Consider the following 18,329-nt stretch of genomic DNA (forward strand, 5'->3'; position numbering starts at 1 on the left):
TTAATTGCCACTTGTAAGCAGCGTTGAATTTCCGGCCAATTCGAAGGGGAACATGCAGGAGACATCTCAGTTGAAGAGATGCCTCCAGCTTGTAGCTACGATCCCAGTACTGCGACTGACGTTACAAGCTGAGATCCAACATCGCAACCATCATAAGCGATGTTCCATGCAGGCAGCCAGCTGAGTAAACCTCCCCTTACTCAGCTGGCCAATGAAAACGGGGGCTGTGAGGCCAGGAAGTCTGATTGGTGACATGCAGACCCTTGGCTCTCCCCTCCCAGAAAATGGGGGCAACACTGCCCCGTTACGAGGAATGCAGGCCTTCCCCCGCTCCCTCCTCACCCTATCAACGCAACTGTCTGTCAATCAGGCTGTGACAGAGGGTAACTACGGGCAACATCACATGGCCCTTTCTGTGAATGCGCAGAATGGACACTGTGCAGCCACAGATTTCCAAAAATCGGGAATTTACGAGTGTCCCCTCTCCTGCGTCGTACACTGAATCAGGCGCAGAGTACACTGCAGTTTGATAACATTGGCCATGTTATAATCTTTCAGTCCTGACACTGTAACATAGTCAAGGCACCAAATGATCACCCTAAACTAAAGCTGGGTACACGCTAGGCGATTTTTATTAACGATAACTACATTTCTGAATGATATTGCCCAGTGTGTATGCACTATTTTGTCAACGATGCGCACTCCCACGGGTCGTTGACGAGGTCTTCTGTCGTCTGTACATGCAGGTCAATTTTACTGCATGTTTGGGGTGGTGGCAGGATGATGTCACTGAAGAATATCATTAGCGGGAGTTCAAGGACAAACACTGGCGATATCGCTCAATTAGCATATTATCTAGTGTGTACACAGCTTTAATTAAATTTCAATATTGGCTGTTGACAAAAATTGCTGCTCAACCGTAAAATATGTTTTAGCCATACAACCAGATTTACAAAAAAACATGGCCATGGCTAAGTGTGACCAAACTAGCCACCAGTCTGCATGGTTTCAGTGCTTGCCTTGTGTTTGGTTTGGCGCACACCCTCATACACACATTCACAAGAAGCATGTGAGTCTTTCCCGCACTCACCCATATAAGCAGCTGCACAAGTACAGTATCACGTAATTCACTTGCGACATGCCAGGTGCACTGCTGTGCAGAGCTGCATAGGAGGAGCTGCTTGTTTCTCAGCAGCTACCCTGGTTTATTCAGCAGCATCTCCATTGCAATGAGGAGCCTACGCAACAGTTGCAGCTCCCAATACCGACACAGCACGTTCGGAGTTCTGATGAGATGTAGACAGAGATCTTCTCAAATAAAAACCCAACAAAATTGTCGGAGCTGATCAATCAGTGAGCGTGGAGGGAGGTGTTTCAGAAACCCCCCCTGCGTGCACCACTGGCGGTGGCCACATTGTACATGGATCTGAATCAGGCCCTAGGTATGTAATCTTATTGCTGGATAAGTGAGTACTCAAAAAAGTATTTTGAAAATGAGAATAATAAGATAAAAAGTAATTGCACAACATATTCCAAACAATAAAGGCACACATTAAGCAAATATTCTTTTCAAAGTATATTTAACATACAATAATTGTATTAAAAATTGATCAAGTTATTTCCAGGACATATTTCTTGTTATACAATCTATGCAGTAAAAACAAACAATAAATATAGATACTATTTTATCTATATAATAAATATTGCTTTAAAGTATCTGGAAGCAGAAGTTGACAAATTTTTTGTTGTTGTTTTTGTCCACAGCAATTCCTTATACAGAGACGACATATCTGCTTCAAAGGCAGTGGCCCTGGGAAAAGAATTTCGGAAATATTAACAATGTAAACTTACTAGAAGTGTGAAGAAACATAAAAGCTTCTGGCAGGAAGTACTGAACCACAGCTATATACAATTATTCCAGTTCACATCACTTTATATTGTACAGTAGCTGCATATTGAGTGTAATGTTGTTTTATATTTATCCGACTCAAATACCTTTATCATTATAAGATTTTTTTTTTCTGTTTAACATTTTTAAGGCTGTGATATCCATCACATTGGTCTTCCATCCACCACCCATGTAGTCCTAAGTGATTTCAATCAGATAAGCTTTCGGCTAGTAGTAGTAGCTAAACATTCTTTCACCTTGGACAAAGACACTGTGCCCTCTCCCCCCTTCTCTATTTTATTGCTCCTAGGCCCTCATTCCAAGTTGTTCGCTCGCTAGCTGCTTTTAGCAGCATTGCACACGCTAGGCCGCCGCCCTCTGGGAGTGTATCTTAGCTTAGCAGAATAGCGAACGAAAGATTAGCAAAACTGCTACTAAATAATTCTTAGCAGTTTCTGAGTAGCTCCGGACCTACTCACAGATTGCGATCAGCTCAGTCCGTTTAGTTCCTGGTTTGACGTCACAAACACGCCCTGCGTTCGGCCAGCCACTCCCCCGTTTCTCCAGACACTCCCGCGTTTTTCCCTGACACGTCTGCGTTTTTTTGCAAACGCCGGGAAAACGCTGAGTTGCCGCCCAAAAACGCCCCTTTCCTGTCAATCATTTACCGAACAGCAGTGCGACTGAAAAGCGCCACAGAAGCCACAGCAAAACTGCTAAGTTTTGTGTTAAATAACTAAGCGCATGCGCCCTGCGTGCCTTGCGCATGTGCAATTTGCAACAAATCGAAGCATAGCGAAAATCGGCAAAGAGCGAACAACTCGGAATGACCCCCCTAGTTCCATATATTTCTCACTGCCACTTCCACACTTCCATAGCATTCGCACTCCTTCCTCCATGGCTCTATCACTGCCAGGGTCAGACTGGCCAGAGGGCAAGCTGAAGTAATCCACGGTGGGCCCCACTGACTCTGTGCCACTCTAATAATATTCTTAATGGTGGCTGCGGATCTTATTAGCCACCACAGTACATTGCTATTTTCCAGTGGCAGACGGGTCCACATGTTTATTCACTCATTTCTTCAACAATCTCTCCCAACCTATCAGAATCTCCAGTGATTGAGAATACAAATTTATGGTAAATTCCCGTGTTCTATGAGATGTACAATATGTGAAAGACCAACTATGTTTGACATATGGTCTATTTGTTCATACATGTGTGGCCGGCTGTGTACAGTATCTCAATACGAATTTGTGAAACTTTGCCGTGATTGGAGTTTAGTAAATTACCGAGATGCATTTTTTGGCTGGTAATGCAATCTCAAATGGACACGGGAACTTAGTAAATTTCACTATGTGTCAGAACTATTTCATAGGGACAGTGCTTTATCTTAAGTGTTGTCCCTGTAGAAAATTTTATACATAGGGCCTAATTCAGCATGAAACGCGCTTCTGCGCATGTGCACACTCCACTGTGCGCGTGCGTAAGGACTTAGATTTCGATTGTATGTGATCGCAGTCTAAGTGCCGGCAGGGGGCAGTGACAGGGAGGCAGCGGTGCGGCGTTGGGGGGGCACAGTCCAGAGAACAGAGGTATGTACCATTTGTGGGGCAGGCTGCAGCAGCTGCGTGATGTCAAACACAGCCACTGTGACTCAAAACATGGCGGCCCGGCGACTGCCTTCCCAGCTAGGCTGTGCAGGCAGGTTCTACCATTAAGAGTAAAGTGATTCACTGTTTAGCAAAGCACTAACAATTTAGCGGGAAGGAAGGACCCGACATGCTGGGCGGTCCCCCACATAATAGTGGAAGGAGTAGAAGTTTTGCAACTCTACAACTTATGCTGAATTAGGCCCATAGTGGGCATAATCATGTAAAAAATAATTATTCCTGCTCCTATGGACACTGAGAAAAAATTGTATCAGTTCCTTTGTAATACATATGTCCCTAAATCTAGGACAGTGCAAAATATTTAGGTGTGGGTCATCAACATAGATATCTGTGGGCAGACCACCATAACACAGGAGCATACATTACAATGTTGTTGTGTGTTACAGTAGCATAGGAACACATGTCTATGTACCAAGGCAAATTTTGAGGAAAGACTAGTGCTGTCCCACTCTATCTTCGATAGGTGTCTTTGGGCAGCTGCATTGCGTGGAGGAGGAGAAGATGTGGACATAAGAGCACTCACACACAATAAATACAGTATGATGCTACTGCAGCCTGTTGAACCGCTGTCTCCCCTTCTCCCTGTGCCAAAATCCTCCTTCACCCATGAGGTGGCAGAGATCGGTCCTGCTCTGTTCCCTTAGCATACTGCATAATATGTACTATGTTTTAGGACAGAAAGAAGTGATTTAATGGAGTTTTTAAATTTATTTAGAAGGCTACAAAGTAAAAAGCAGCGACAATGGGGGTCATTCTGAGTTGATCGCTCGCTAGCTATTTTTTGCAGAGCTGCGATCAGATAGTTGCCGCCTATAGGTGAGTGTATTTTTGCTTTGCAAGTGTGCGAACACTTGTGCAGCTGAGCGGTACAAAAAAGTTTTGTGCAGTTTCTGAATAGATCAGTACTTACTCAACCGCTGCGATCACTTAGCCTGTCTGGTCCCGGAATTGACGTCAGACACCCGCCCTGCAAACGCTTGGACACGCCTGCATTTTCCCAAGCACTCCCTGAAAACAGTCAGTTGACACCCATAAACGCCTTCTTCCTGTCAATCTCCTTGCAACCGGCTGTGCGAATGGATTCTTCATTAAATCCATCGTCCAGCAACGATCCACTTTGTACCCGTACGACACGCCTGCGCATTGCGGTGCATACACATGCACAGTTTTGCCGAGTTTTGACCTGATCGCAGCGCTGCAAAAAATAGCTAGCGTGCGATCAGGTCGGAATGACCCCCTATATAAACTACTCATCATAATGTTCTTGAAAAAATATTATCTAATATAGGATAAGTCATTGTATATCTCAACCATAGTCAAAGTGAAGATCTTGTGAATTTGGTTATTCAGTTCTACCTTCTCTTTTTAGAAAGAGCTGGTGCAATACGGCATGAGATGGTACCATTTCTGCAGGTCGTTTTCCATCTGCGTCCTTAGACTGTGTGCTTCCTCCATAGTCAATGAGCATGTTCACCAGTTCAGCATTGCCAGTTCTTGCAGCAGCATGTAATGGTGAGTCCAGATCTTTGCCAGCATTTGCACTCGCACCTAGTGACATAAATATATATCAAAGTAATATGTTTAATAACAGAATATAGCAAGGTTCTGCTCAGCATAGATGATAAAGGAAAGTATAGGGAAAGTCACTGATTTGTACCTTATGCAGCAAGAACCATTCCACCAACATCCTGATATTATACAGTATTTCTATTTAAAGACTGTAGTGCCTGATGCACATGGTTATGCAGGGTGTAGTAGGGTATGCCGGCGGCTGAGCTCCCGGCGGCCAGCATACCGGTGCCAGAATCCCGACCGCCGGCATACTGACAGCTGGGCGAGCGCAAATGAGCCCCTTGTGGGCTCACTGTGCTTGCCACGCTGCGGGCACAGTGACGCGCCACGCTATCTATTCTCCCTCCAGGGGGGGCGTGGACCGCCAAGAGGGAGAAAAAGCGTCAGTATGCCGGCTGTCAGGAGTACGGTGCCGGCATACTGTGGGCCGGGATCCCAACAGCCAGCAAACTGAAGACCACCTGGTTAGGCAATGTATCAGTGGTGTCAATTGCGCTTGTGCGGGCTGCACCCAGGTGTCATCCTCCAAGGGGTGATGCCAAAATGCCCGCTCCTCCTCAGTGACATTACGCACAGCACTCGGCTCCTGTCACAGTGTAGTAGCCGCCAGTGCAGCCAGACAAGTCCCTGGGGGCAGCCCAACATCTCCGAGGATGCTGGGCATGCCCCCGAAGTTATAGAAATGGAGCCAAGCTACCTTCCTGTGAGCCCACTCCCCTTTTCGGCTCATGCAGGGGAATTTTCACCTCACCAGGTGTCATGACCCCAGTGACGCCCTTAGAGTGTACCTTACGTAAAGTCACACTGCGCATGGTAGTCGCACACCAGTCTGGATCATGTGCATTTCATTCATATCTTTACTTATTATGACCAGGTAGAACTGTGGTGTGATGGAAATATTCACGTAGACAATATATAGTGAGGGCGTATTAATGAAAATGCCGACTTTGCAGACTTTGATGTATAATACTATGCACAGGGGTGGCTCCAGAGAGGAAGGGAGTGGCGAGTGGCGACTGTACTCACCACTGTTTAGCAGTGCAGCAGCACACTGGGCAGTGAGTGAGAAAAGACTACTCTGCTCAGTGGCGGTAGCATCCCAAACACACACAGATATTGGCTGCATCTTGAGGTATTGTATGGGCGAATATTAGTGACGTGCACCGGAAATTTTTCGGGTTTTGTGTCTTGGTTTTGGGTTCGGTTCCGCGGCCGTGTTTTGGATTCGGACGCGTTTTGGCAAAACCTCACTGAAAATTTTTTGTCGGATTCGGGTGTGTTTTGGATTCGGGTGTTTTTTCAAAAAACCCTTAAATCATAGAATTTGGGGGTCATTTTGATCCCAAAGTATTATTAACCTCAATAACCATAATTTCCACTCATTTCCAGTCTATTCTGAACACCTCACATCTCACAATATTATTTTTAGTCCTAAAATTTGCACCGAGGTCGCTGGATGGCCAAGCTAAGCGACCCAAGTGGCCGACACAAACACCTGGCCCATCTAGGAGTGGCACTGCAGTGTCAGACAGGATGGCACTTCAAAAAAATACTCCCCAAACAGCACATGATGCAAAGAAAAAAAGAGGCGCACCAAGGTCGCTGTGTGACTAAGCTAAGCGACACAAGAGCCGACACAAACACCTGGCCCATCTAGGAGTGGCACTGCAGTGTCACGCAGGATGGCCCTTCAAAAAAATACTCCCCAAACAGCACATGATGCAAAGAAAAAAAGAGGCGCAATGAGGTAGCTGTGTGACTAAGATAAGCGACCCAAGTGGCCGACACAAACATCTGGCCCATCTAGGAGTGGCACTGCAGTGTCACGCAGGATGGCCCTTCAAAAAAATACTCCCCAAACAGCACATGATGCAAAGAAAAATGAAAGAAAAAAGAGGTGCAAGATGGAATTGTCCTTGGACCCTCCCACCCACCCTTATGTTGTATAAACAGGACATGCACACTTTAACGAACCCATCATTTCAGTGACAGGGTCTGCCACACGACTGTGACTGAAATGACTGGTTGGTTTGGGCCCCCACCAAAAAAGAAGCAATCAATCTCTCCTTGCACAAACTGGCTCTACAGAGGCAAGATGTCCACCTCCTCCTCATCCTCCGATTCATCACCCCTTTCACTGTGTACATCCCCCTCCTCACAGATTATTAATTCGTCCCCACTGGAATCCACCATCTCAGGTCCCCGTGTACTTTCTGGAGGCAATTGCTGCTGGAGAACATCTCCACGGAGGAATTGATTATAATTCATTTTAATGAACATCATCTTCTCCACATTTTCTGGCAGTAGAATAAAGCCAGTTTCTGCAAGGGCCTCCAAATTGCCTCTTTTTCCTGCCAGTATACGTACGGACTGTCTGACGTGCCTACTTGGATGCGGTCACTCATATAATCCTCCACCATTCTTTCAATGTTGAGAGAATCATATGCAGTGACAGTAGACGACATGTCAGTAATCGTTGCCAGGTCCTTCAGTCCGGACCAGATGTCAGCACTCGCTCCAGACTGCCCTGCATCACCGCTAGCGGGTGGGCTCGGAATTCTTAGCCTTTTCCTCGCACCCTCAGTTGCGGGAGAATGTGAAGGAGGAGCTGTTGACGGGTCACGTTCCGCTTGACTTGACAATTTTCTCACCAGCAGGTCTTTGAACCCCTGCAGACTTGTGTCTGCCGGAAAGAGAGATACAACGTAGGTTTTAAATCTAGGATCGAGCACGGTGGCCAAAATGTAGTGCTCTGATTTCAACAGATTGACCACCCGTGAATCCTGGTTAAGCGAATGAAGGGCTCCATCCACAAGTCCCACATGCCTAGCGGAATCGCTCTGTTTTAGCTCCTCCTTCAATGTCTCCAGCTTCTTCTGCAAAAGCCTGATGAGGGGAATGACCTGACTCAGGCTGGCAGTGTCTGAACTGACTTCACGTGTGGCAAGTTCAAAGGGTTGCAGAACCTTGCACAACGTTGAAATCATTCTCCACTGCGCTTGAGACAGGTGCATTCCACCTCCTTTGCCTATATCGTGGCCAGATGTATAGGCTTGAATGGCCTTTTGCTTCTCCTCCCTCCTCTGAAGCATATAGAGGGTTGAATTCCACCTCGTTACCACCTCTTGCTTCAGATGATGGCAGGGCAGGTTCAGGTATTTTTGGTGGTGCTCCAGTCTTCTGTACTCGGTGCCTGAACGCCGAAAGTGGCCCGCAATTCTTCGGGCCACCGACAGCATCTCTTGCACGCCCCTGTCGTTTTTTAAATAATTCTGCACAACCAAATTCAAGGTATGTGCAAAACAGGGGACGTGCTGGAATTTGCCCAGATGTAATGCACGCACAATATTGCTGGCGTTGGCCGATGTCACAAATCCCCAAGAGAGTCCAATTGGGGTAAGCCATTCTGCGATGATCTTCCTCAGTTGCCGTAAGAGGTTTTCAGCTGTGTGTGTATTCTGGAAAGCGGTGATACAAAGCGTAGCCTGCCTAGGAACGAGTTGGCGTTTGCGAGATGCTGCTACTGGTGCCGCCGCTGCTGTTCTTGCAGCGGGAGGCAATACATCTACCCAGTGGGCTGTCACAGTCATATAGTCCTGAGTCTGCCCTGCTCCACTTGTCCACATGTCCGTGGTTAAGTGGACATTGGGTACAACTGCATTTTTTAGGACACTGGTGAGTCTTTTTCTGAGGTCTGTGTACATTTTCGGTATCGCCTGCCTAGAGAAATGGAACCTAGATGGTATTTGGTACCGGGGACACAGTACCTCAATCAAGTCTATAGTTGGCTCTGAATTAACGATGGATACCGGAACCACGTTTCTCACCGCCCAGGCTGCCAAGGCCTCAGTTATCCGCTTTGCAGCAGGATGACTGCTGTGATATTTCATCTTCCTCGCAAAGGACTGTTGTACAGTCAATTGCTTACTGGAAGTAGTACAAGTGGTCTTCCGACTTCCCCTCTGGGATGACGATCAACTCCCAGCAGCAACAACAGCAGCGCCAGCAGCAGTAGGCGTTACACTCAAGGATGCATCGGAGGAATCCCAGGCAGGAGAGGACTCGTCAGACTTGCCAGTGACATGGCCTGCAGGACTATTGGCTTTCCTGGGTAAGGAGGAAATTGACACTGAAGGAGTTGGTGGTGTGGTTTGCAGGAGCTTGGCTACAAGAGGAAGGGATTTACTGGTCAGTGGACTGCTTCCGCTGTCGCCCAAAGTTTTTGAACTTGTCACTGACTTATGATGAATGCGCTGCAGGTGACGTATAAGGGAGGATGTTCCGAGGTGGTTAACGTCCTTACCCCTACTTATTACAGCTTGACAAAGGCAACACACGGCTTGACACCTGTTGTCCGCATTTGTGTTGAAATAATTCCACACCGAAGAGCTGATTTTTTTTGTATTTTGACCAGGCATGTCAATGGCCATATACCTCCCACGGACAACAGGCGTCTCCCCGGGTGCCTGACTTAAACAAACCACCTCACCATCAGAATCCTCCTTGTCAATTTCCTCCCCAGCGCCAGCAACACCCATATCCTCATCCTGGTGTACTTCAACACTGACATCTTCAATTTGACTATCAGGAACTGGACTGCGGGTGCTCCTTCCAGCACTTGCAGGGGGCGTGCAAATGGTGGAAGGCGCAAGCTCTTCCCGTCCAGTGTTGGGAAGGTCAGGCATCGCAACCGACACAATTGGACTCTCCTTGGGGATTTGTGATTTCGAAGAACGCACAGTTCTTTGCTGTGCTTTTGCCAGCTTAAGCTTTTCTTTTTTCTAGCGAGAGGGTGAGTGCTTCCATCCTCATGTGAAGCTGAACCACTAGCCATGAACATAGGCCAGGGCCTCAGCCGTTCCTTGCCACTCCGTGTCGTAAATGGCATATTGGCAAGTTTACGCTTCTCCTCAGACGCTTTTAATTTTGATTTTTGGGTCATTTTACTGATCTTTTGTGTTTTGGATTTTACATGCTCTGTACTATGACATTGGGCATCGGCCTTGGCAGACGACGTTGATGGCATTTCATCGTCTCGGCCATGACTAGTGGCAGCAGCTTCAGCACGAGGTGGAAGTGGATCTTGATCTTTCCCTATTTTTTTAACCTCCACATTTTTGTTCTCCATATTTTAATGCGCACAACTAAAAGACACCACAGGTATACAATGTAGATGGATGGATAGTATACTTATGGACGACGAGTGACGACACAGAGGTAGGTACAGCAGTGGCCTACCGTACTGCTATATACAGTATAATGGACCTGGTGGACACTGTCAGCAGACTGCTAAACTAGTACTACTAGTATAAAGAAAAAAAGGCACCACAGGTATACAATGTAGATGGATGGATAGTATACTTATGGACAACGAGTGACGACACAGAGGTAGGTACAGCAGTGGCCTACCGTACTGCTATATACAGTATAATGGACCTGGTGGACACTGTCAGCAGACTGCTAAACTAGTACTACTAGTATAAAGAAAAAAAGCCACCACAGGTATACAATGTAGATGGATGGATAGTATACTTATGGACGACGAGTGACGACACAGAGGTAGGTACAGCAGTGGCCTACCGTACTGCTATATACAGTATAATAAATGGACCTGGTGGACACTGTCAGCAAACTGCTAAACTAGTATAAAGAAATAAAGCCACCACAGGTATACAATGTAGATGGATGGATAGTATACTTATTATTATTAATGGATGACGAGTGACTGACGACACAGAGGTAGGTACAGCAGTGGCCTACCATACTGCTATATACAGTATAATGGACCTGGTGGACACTGTCAACAGACTGCTAAACTAGTACTACTAGTATAAAAAAAAAGCCACCACAGGTATACAATGTAGATGGATGGATAGTATACTTATGGACGATGAGTGAAGACGCAGAGGTAGGTACAGCAGTGGCCTACCGTACTGCTATATACAGTCTAATGGACCTGGTGGACACTGTCAGCAGACTGCTAAACTAGTACTACTAGTATAAAGAAAAAAAGCCACCACAAGTATACAATGTAGATGGATGGATAGTATACTTATGGACGACGAGTGACGACACAGAGGTAGGTACAGCAGTGGCCTACCATACTGCTATATACAGTATAATGGACCTGGTGGACACTGTCAACAGACTGCTAAACTAGTACTACTAGTATAAAAAAAAAGCCACCACAGGTATACAATGTAGATGGATGGATAGTATACTTATGGACGATGAGTGAAGACGCAGAGGTAGGTACAGCAGTGGCCTACCGTACTGTTATATACAGTCTAATGGACCTGGTGGACACTGTCAGCAGACTGCTAAACTAGTACTACTAGTATAAAGAAAAAAAGCCACCACAAGTATACAATGTAGATGGATGGATAGTATACTTATGGACGACGAGTGACGACACAGAGGTAGGTACAGCAGTGGCCTACCGTACTGCTATATACAGTATAATGGACCTGGTGGACACTGTCAGCAGACTGCTAAACTAGTATAAAAAAAAAGCCACCACAGGAGTGTTTTTCAGGCAGACAAACGTATACTGGTGATCACAGTCAGCAAAACTGTGCACTGTACTCCTGCTATAGCAGCTCCCCAGTCCCCACAATTAAGCAGTGTGAGCACTCAGCACAGATATATCATGCAGCACACTGAGCACAGATATGGTATGGAGCGTTTTTTTCAGGCAGAGAACGGATAAAAAAAAACTGGTGGTCACTATCAGCAAAACTCTGCACTCTACTCCGAGTCCTAACAGCTGCTCCCCAATCCTCCCCACAATTAGTAATAAAACAAGCAATCAACTGTCTCTTCTACAATTATAAACGGAGAGGACGCCAGCCACGTCCTCTCCCTATCAATCTCAATGCACGTGTGAAAATGGCGGAGACGCGCGGCTGCTTATATAGAATCCGAATCTCGTGAGAATCCGACAGCGGGATGATGACGTTCGGGCGCGCTCGGGTTAACCGAGCCATACGGGAGAATCCGAGTATGGCTCGGACCCGTGTAAAAAGGGTGAAGTTCGGGGGGGTTCGGTTTCTCGGAAACCGAACCCGCTCATCACTAGCGAATATATGCAATTTTCTTTTAAGCAAAATACACTTACTTTACTTCCAGCTCTGAATCAGGTTGATATTATTCACTGCATACAGCATATTAGTGCAGGTACTTCGGGCCTTACTCAGTATGGATCGCTGATGCGATTGCATTTCCACGATTTTCGGGCCAGTGCACATGCATATTTCCCATTCTGCGCATGCGCGACCCGGGAGATGTGATTGCATCGCAGTGATGCGAACGCCTCTGCATGATTGACAGAGCCATTTGCGCGGTGTTACAGGGGCTTGGTGACAGAAAGGCATGCGCAGGCCGTTTTCAGGGAAGCCGAGTGATGTCACATGCGGCCGCTGCGAAGGGAAACATGGCCACTCTGTGCCTGCCTTCACAGCCAGGTTGCACAGGTAGGGGTCGACCCTAGTTTCTGCAATCATGATCTAATTGCGATGTAATCACAATAAGATTGTGAACCCAGCGCGGGGTGGCACTTTGCATGCTGGACGGCCTTGCCCTGTGCTGGGTGGCCCTCAGCATGCGATCGTATGGAGTTGCAGTTTTGCTAAATTAACAAAACTGCAACTGAAGCTGAATAAGGTCCCTAATTGTTATATTCAATGGATATGAACTGCAGATGTTCTTAAACTAGTGATGAGCGGGTTCGGTTCCTCGGAAACCAAACCCACCCGAACTTCACCCATTGTACACGGGTCCGAGGCATACTCGGATTCTCCCGTATGGCTCGGTTAACCCGAGCGCGCCCGAACTACATCATCCCGCTGTCGGATTCTCGCGAGATTCGGATTCTATATAAGCAGCCGCGCGTCGCCGCCATTTTCACTCGTGCATTGGAAATGTTAGGGAGAGGACGTGGCTGGCGTCCTCTCCATGCGCTTTTATTGTTGAACTTGATTGTGCTTTATTGCTTAATTGTGGGGAGGACTGGGGAGCAGCTGTATAATATAGGAGGAGTACAGTGCAGAGTTTTGCTGATCAGTGACCACCAGTTTTATCCGTTCTCTGCCTGAAAAAAACGCTCCTTATCTGTGCTCAGTGTGCTGCATATATCTGTGCTCACACTGCTTTATTGTGGGGACTGGGGAGCAGCTGTATTATATAGCAGGAGTACAGTGCAGAGTTTTGCTGACAGTGACCACCAGTATACGTTGTCTGCCTGAAAAACACTCCATATCTGTGCTCAGTGTGCTGCCTTATTGTGGGGACTGGGGACCACCAGTATAATATTATATAGGAGGAGTAGAGTGCAGAGTTTTGCTGACCAGTGACCACCAGTATACGTTGTCTGCCTAAAAAACACTCCATATCTGTGCTGCATTGTAGACAGTATATAGTAGGAGTACAGTGCATAATTTTGCTGACCACCAGTATATAATATATAGGAGTACGGTACAGAAGGCCACTGCTGTACCTACCTCTGTGTCGTCAAGTATACTATCCATCCATACCTGTGGTGCATTTCAGTTTTGCACAGTTTGCTGACCACCAGTATATAATATATAGCAGTACGGTACAGTAGGCCACTGCTGTACCTACCTCTGTGTCGTCAAGTATACTATCCATCCATACCTGTGGTGCATTTCATTTTTGCACAGTTTGCTGACCACCAGTATATAATATATAGCAGTACGGTACAGTAGGCCACTGCTGTACCTACCTCTGTGTCGTCAAGTATACTATCCATCCATACCTGTGGTGCATTCCATTTTTGCACAGTTTGCTGACCACCAGTATATAATATATAGGAGTACGATACAGAAGGCCACTGCTGTACCTACCTCTGTGTCGTCAAGTATACTATCCATCCATACCTGTGGTGCATTTCCTTTTTGCACAGTTTGCTGACCACCAGTATATAATATATAGCAGTACGGTACAGTAGGCCACTGCTGTACCTACCTCTGTGTCGTCAAGTGTACTATCCATCCATACCTGTGGTGCATTTCATTTTTGCACAGTTTGCTGACCACCAGTATATAATATATAGCATTACGGTACAGTAGGCCACTGCTGTACCTACCTCTGTGTCGTCAAGTATACTATCCATCCATACCTGTGGTGCATTTAATTTTTGCACAGTTTGCTGACCACCAGTATATAATATATAGCAGTACGGTACAGTAGGCCACTGCTGTACCTACCTCTGTGTCGTCAAGTATACTATCCATCCATACCTGTGGTGCATTTAATTTTTGCACTGTTTGCTGACCACCAGTATATAACATATAGCAGTACGGTACAGTAGGCCACTGCTGTACCTACCTCAGTGTCGTCAAGTATACTATCCATCCATACCTGTGGTGCATTTCAGTTGTGCGCAGTATATATAGTAGTAGGCCATTGCTATTGATACTGGCATATAATTCCACACATTAAAAAATGGAGAACAAAAATGTGGAGGTTAAAATAGGGAAAGATCAAGATCCACTTCCATCTCGTGCTGAAGCTGCTGCTACTAGTCATGGCCGAGACGATGAAATGCCATCAACGTCGTCTGCCAAGGCCGATGCCCAATGTCATAGTAGAGAGCATGTAAAATCCAAAAAACAAAAGTTCAGTAAAATGACCCAAAAATCAAAATTGAAAGCGTCTGAGGAGAAGCGTAAACTTGCCAATATGCCATTTACGACACGGAGTGGCAAGGAACGGCTGAGGCCCTGGCCTATGTTCATGGCTAGTGGTTCAGATTCACATGAGGATGGAAGCACTCATCCTCTCGCTAGAAAAATGAAAAGACTTAAGCTGGCAAAAGCACAGCAAAGAACTGTGCGTTCTTCTAAATCACAAATCCCCAAGGAGAGTCCAATTGTGTCGGTTGCGATGCCTGACCTTCCCAACACTGGACGGGAAGAGCTTGCACCTTCCACCATTTGCACGCCCCCTGCAAGTGCTGGAAGGAGCACCCGCAGTCCAGTTCCTGATAGTCAAATTGAAGATGTCACTGTTGAAGTACACCAGGATGAGGATATGGGTGTTGCTGGCGCTGGGGAGGAAATTGACAAGGAGGATTCTGATGGTGAGGTTTAAGTCAGGCACCCGGGGAGACACCTCTTGTCCGTGGGACGAATATGGCCATTGACATGCCTGGTCAAAAAACAAAAAAAATCAGCTCTTCGGTGTGGAATTATTTCAACACAAATGTGGACAACAGGTGTCAAGCCGTGTGTTGCCTTTGTTAAGCTGTAATAAGTAGGGGTAAGGAAGTTAACCACCTAGGAACATCCTCCCTTATACGTCACCTGGACCGCATTCATCACAAGTCATTGACAAGTTCAAAAACTTTGGGTGACAGCGGAAGGAGTCCACTGACAACTAAATCCCTTCCTCTTGTAACCAAGCTCCTGCAAACCACACCACCAACTCCCTCAGTGTCAATTTCCTCCTTACACAGGAAAGCCAATAGTCCTGCAGGCCATGTCACTGGCAAGTCTGACGAGTCCTCTCCTGCCTGGGATTCCTCCGATGCATCCTTGAGTGTAACGCCTACTGCTGCTGGCACTGCTGTTGTTGCTGCTGGGAGTCGATCGTCATCCCAGAGGGGAAGTCGGAAGACCACTTGTACTACTTCCAGTAAGCAATTGACTGTCCAACAGTCCTTTGCGAGGAAGATGAAATATCACAGCAGTCATCCTGCTGCAAAGCAGATAACTCAGGCCTTGGCAGCCTGGACGGTGAGAAACGTGGTTCCGGTACCCACCGTTAATTCAGAGGCAACTAGAGACTTGATTGAGGTACTGTGTCCCCGGTACCAAATACCATCTAGGTTCCATTTCTCTAGGCATGCGATACCGAAAATGTACACAGACCTCAGAAAAAGATTCACCAGTGTCCTAAAAAATGCAGTTGTACCCAATGTCCACTTAACCACGGACATGTGGACAAGTGGAGCAGGGCAGACTCAGGACTATATGACTGTGACAGCCCACTGGTTAGATGTATTGCCTCCCGCAGCAAGAACAGCAGCGGCGGCACCAGTAGCAGCATCTCGCAAACGCCAACTCGTTCCTAGGCAGGCTACGCTTTGTATCACCGCTTTCCAGAAGAGGCACACAGCTGACAACCTCTTACGGAAACTGAGGAAGATCATCGCAGAATGGCTTACCCCAATTGGACTCTCCTGTGGATTTGTGACATCGGACAACACCAGCAATATTGTGCGTGCATTACATCTGGGCAAATTCCAGCACGTCCCATGTTTTGCACATACATTGAATTTGGTGGTGCAGAATTATTTAAAAAACGACAGGGGCGTGCAAGAGATGCTGTCGGTGGCCCGAAGAATTGCGGGCCACTTTCGGCATTCAGCCACTGCGTGCCGAAGACTGGAGCACCACCAAACATTCCTGAACCTGCCCTGCCATCATCTGAAGCAAGAGGTGGTAACGAGGTGGAATTCAAATCTCTATATGCTTCAGAGGATGGAGGAGCAGCAAAAGGCCATTCAAGCCTATACATCTGCCCACGATATAGGCAAAGGAGGGGGAATGCACCTGACTCAAGCGCAGTGGAGAATGATTTCAACGTTGTGCAAGGTTCTGCAACCCTTTGAACTTGCCACACGTGAAGTCAGTTCAGACACTGCCAGCCTGAGTCAGGTCATTCCCCTCATCAGGCTTTTGCAGAAGAAGCTGGAGACATTGAAGGAGGAGCTAAAACAGAGCGATTCCGCTAGGCATGTGGGACTTGTGGATGGAGCCCTTAATTCGCTTAACCAGGATTCACGTGTTGTCAAATCTGTTAAAATTAGAGCACTACATTTTGGCCACCGTGCTCGATCCTAGATTTAAAACCTACGTTGTATTTCTCTTTCCGGCAGACACAAGTCTGCAGAGGTTCAAAGACCTGCTGGTGAGAAAATTGTCAAGTCAAGTGGAACGTGACCCGTCAACATCTCCTCCTTCACATTCTCCCGCAACTGGGGGTGCGAGGAAAAGGCTAAGAATTCTGAGCCCACCCGCTGGCGGTGATGCAGGGCAGTCTGGAGCGAGTGCTGACATCTGGTCCGGACTGAAAGACCTGCCAACGATTACTGACATGTCGTCTACTGTCACTGCATATGATTCTCTCACCATTGAAAGAATGGTGGAGGATTATATGAGTGACCGCATCCAAGTAGGCACGTCAAACAGTCCGTACGTATACTGGCAGGAAAAAGAGGCAATTTGGAGGCCCTTGCACAAACTGGCTTTATTCTACCTAAGTTGCCCTCCCTCCAGTGTGTACTCCGAAAGAGTGTTTAGTGCAGCCGCTCACCTTGTCAGCAATCGGCGTACGAGGTTACTTCCAGAAAATGTGGAGAAGATGATGTTCATCAAAATGAATTATAATCAATTCCTCCGTGGAGACAATCACCAGCAGCAATTGCCTCCAGAAAGTACACGGGGACCTGAGATGGTGGATTCCAGTGGGGACGAATTAATAATCTGTGAGGAGGGGGATGTACATAGTGAAAGGGGTGAGGAATCGGAGGATGATGATGAGGTGGACATCTTGCATCTGTAGAGCCAGTTTGTGCAAGGAGAGATTGATTGCTTCTTTTTTTGGTGGGGGCCCAAACCAACCAGTCATTTCAGTCACAGTTGTGTGGCAGACCCTGTCGCTGAAATGATGGGTTCGTTAAAGTGTGCATGTCCTGTTTATACAACATAAGGGTGGGTGGGAGGGCCCAAGGACAATTCCATCTTGCACCTCTTTTTTCTTTCATTTTTCTTTGCATCATGTGCTGTTTGGGGACAATTTTTTTGAAGTGCCATCCTGCCTGACACTGCAGTGCCACTCCTAGATGGGCCAGGTGTTTGCGTCGGCCACTTGTGTCGCTTAGCTTAGATACACAGCGACCATGGTGCGCCTCTTTTTTTCTTTGCATCATGTGCTGTTTGGGGACAATTTTTTTGAAGTGCCATCCTGCCTGACACTGCAGTGCCACTCCTAGATGGGCCAGGTGTTTGTGTCGGCCACTTGGGTCGCTTAGCTTAGTCACACAGCGACCTTGGTGCACCTCTTTTTTTCTTTGCATCATGTGGTGTTTGGGGACAATTTTTTTGAAGTGCCATCCTGTCTGACACTGCAGTGCCACTCCTAGATGGGCCAGGTGTTTGTGTCGGCCACTTGGGTCG

The 18,329-nt window shown here is 46.9% G+C and overlaps 1 protein-coding gene across 2 annotated transcripts in view; it reads right to left on the reverse strand.

The window, feature by feature from the left end:
* Nucleotides 1-1,563: 1,563 nt before the first annotated feature.
* The window catches only part of ASB9 (ankyrin repeat and SOCS box containing 9), a 156,266-nt gene continuing 139,500 nt past the window's right edge, over nt 1,564-18,329 (reverse strand). The window contains exons 7-8 of one of the 2 annotated variants that reach the window (XM_063955785.1): nt 4,915-5,106; nt 1,564-1,810 (exon numbers count right to left, since the gene is read on the reverse strand). In XM_063955785.1, the coding sequence (XP_063811855.1) occupies nt 1,686-1,810; nt 4,915-5,106 (317 nt within the window). In that variant the 3' untranslated portion in view covers nt 1,564-1,685. The remainder of the gene's footprint in view (nt 1,811-4,914; nt 5,107-18,329) is intronic. The other variant, XM_063955786.1, reaches the window with a different exon arrangement.

Source organism: Pseudophryne corroboree, chromosome 2, assembly GCF_028390025.1.
Source record: "Pseudophryne corroboree isolate aPseCor3 chromosome 2, aPseCor3.hap2, whole genome shotgun sequence".
NCBI lineage: Eukaryota > Metazoa > Chordata > Amphibia > Anura > Myobatrachidae > Pseudophryne > Pseudophryne corroboree.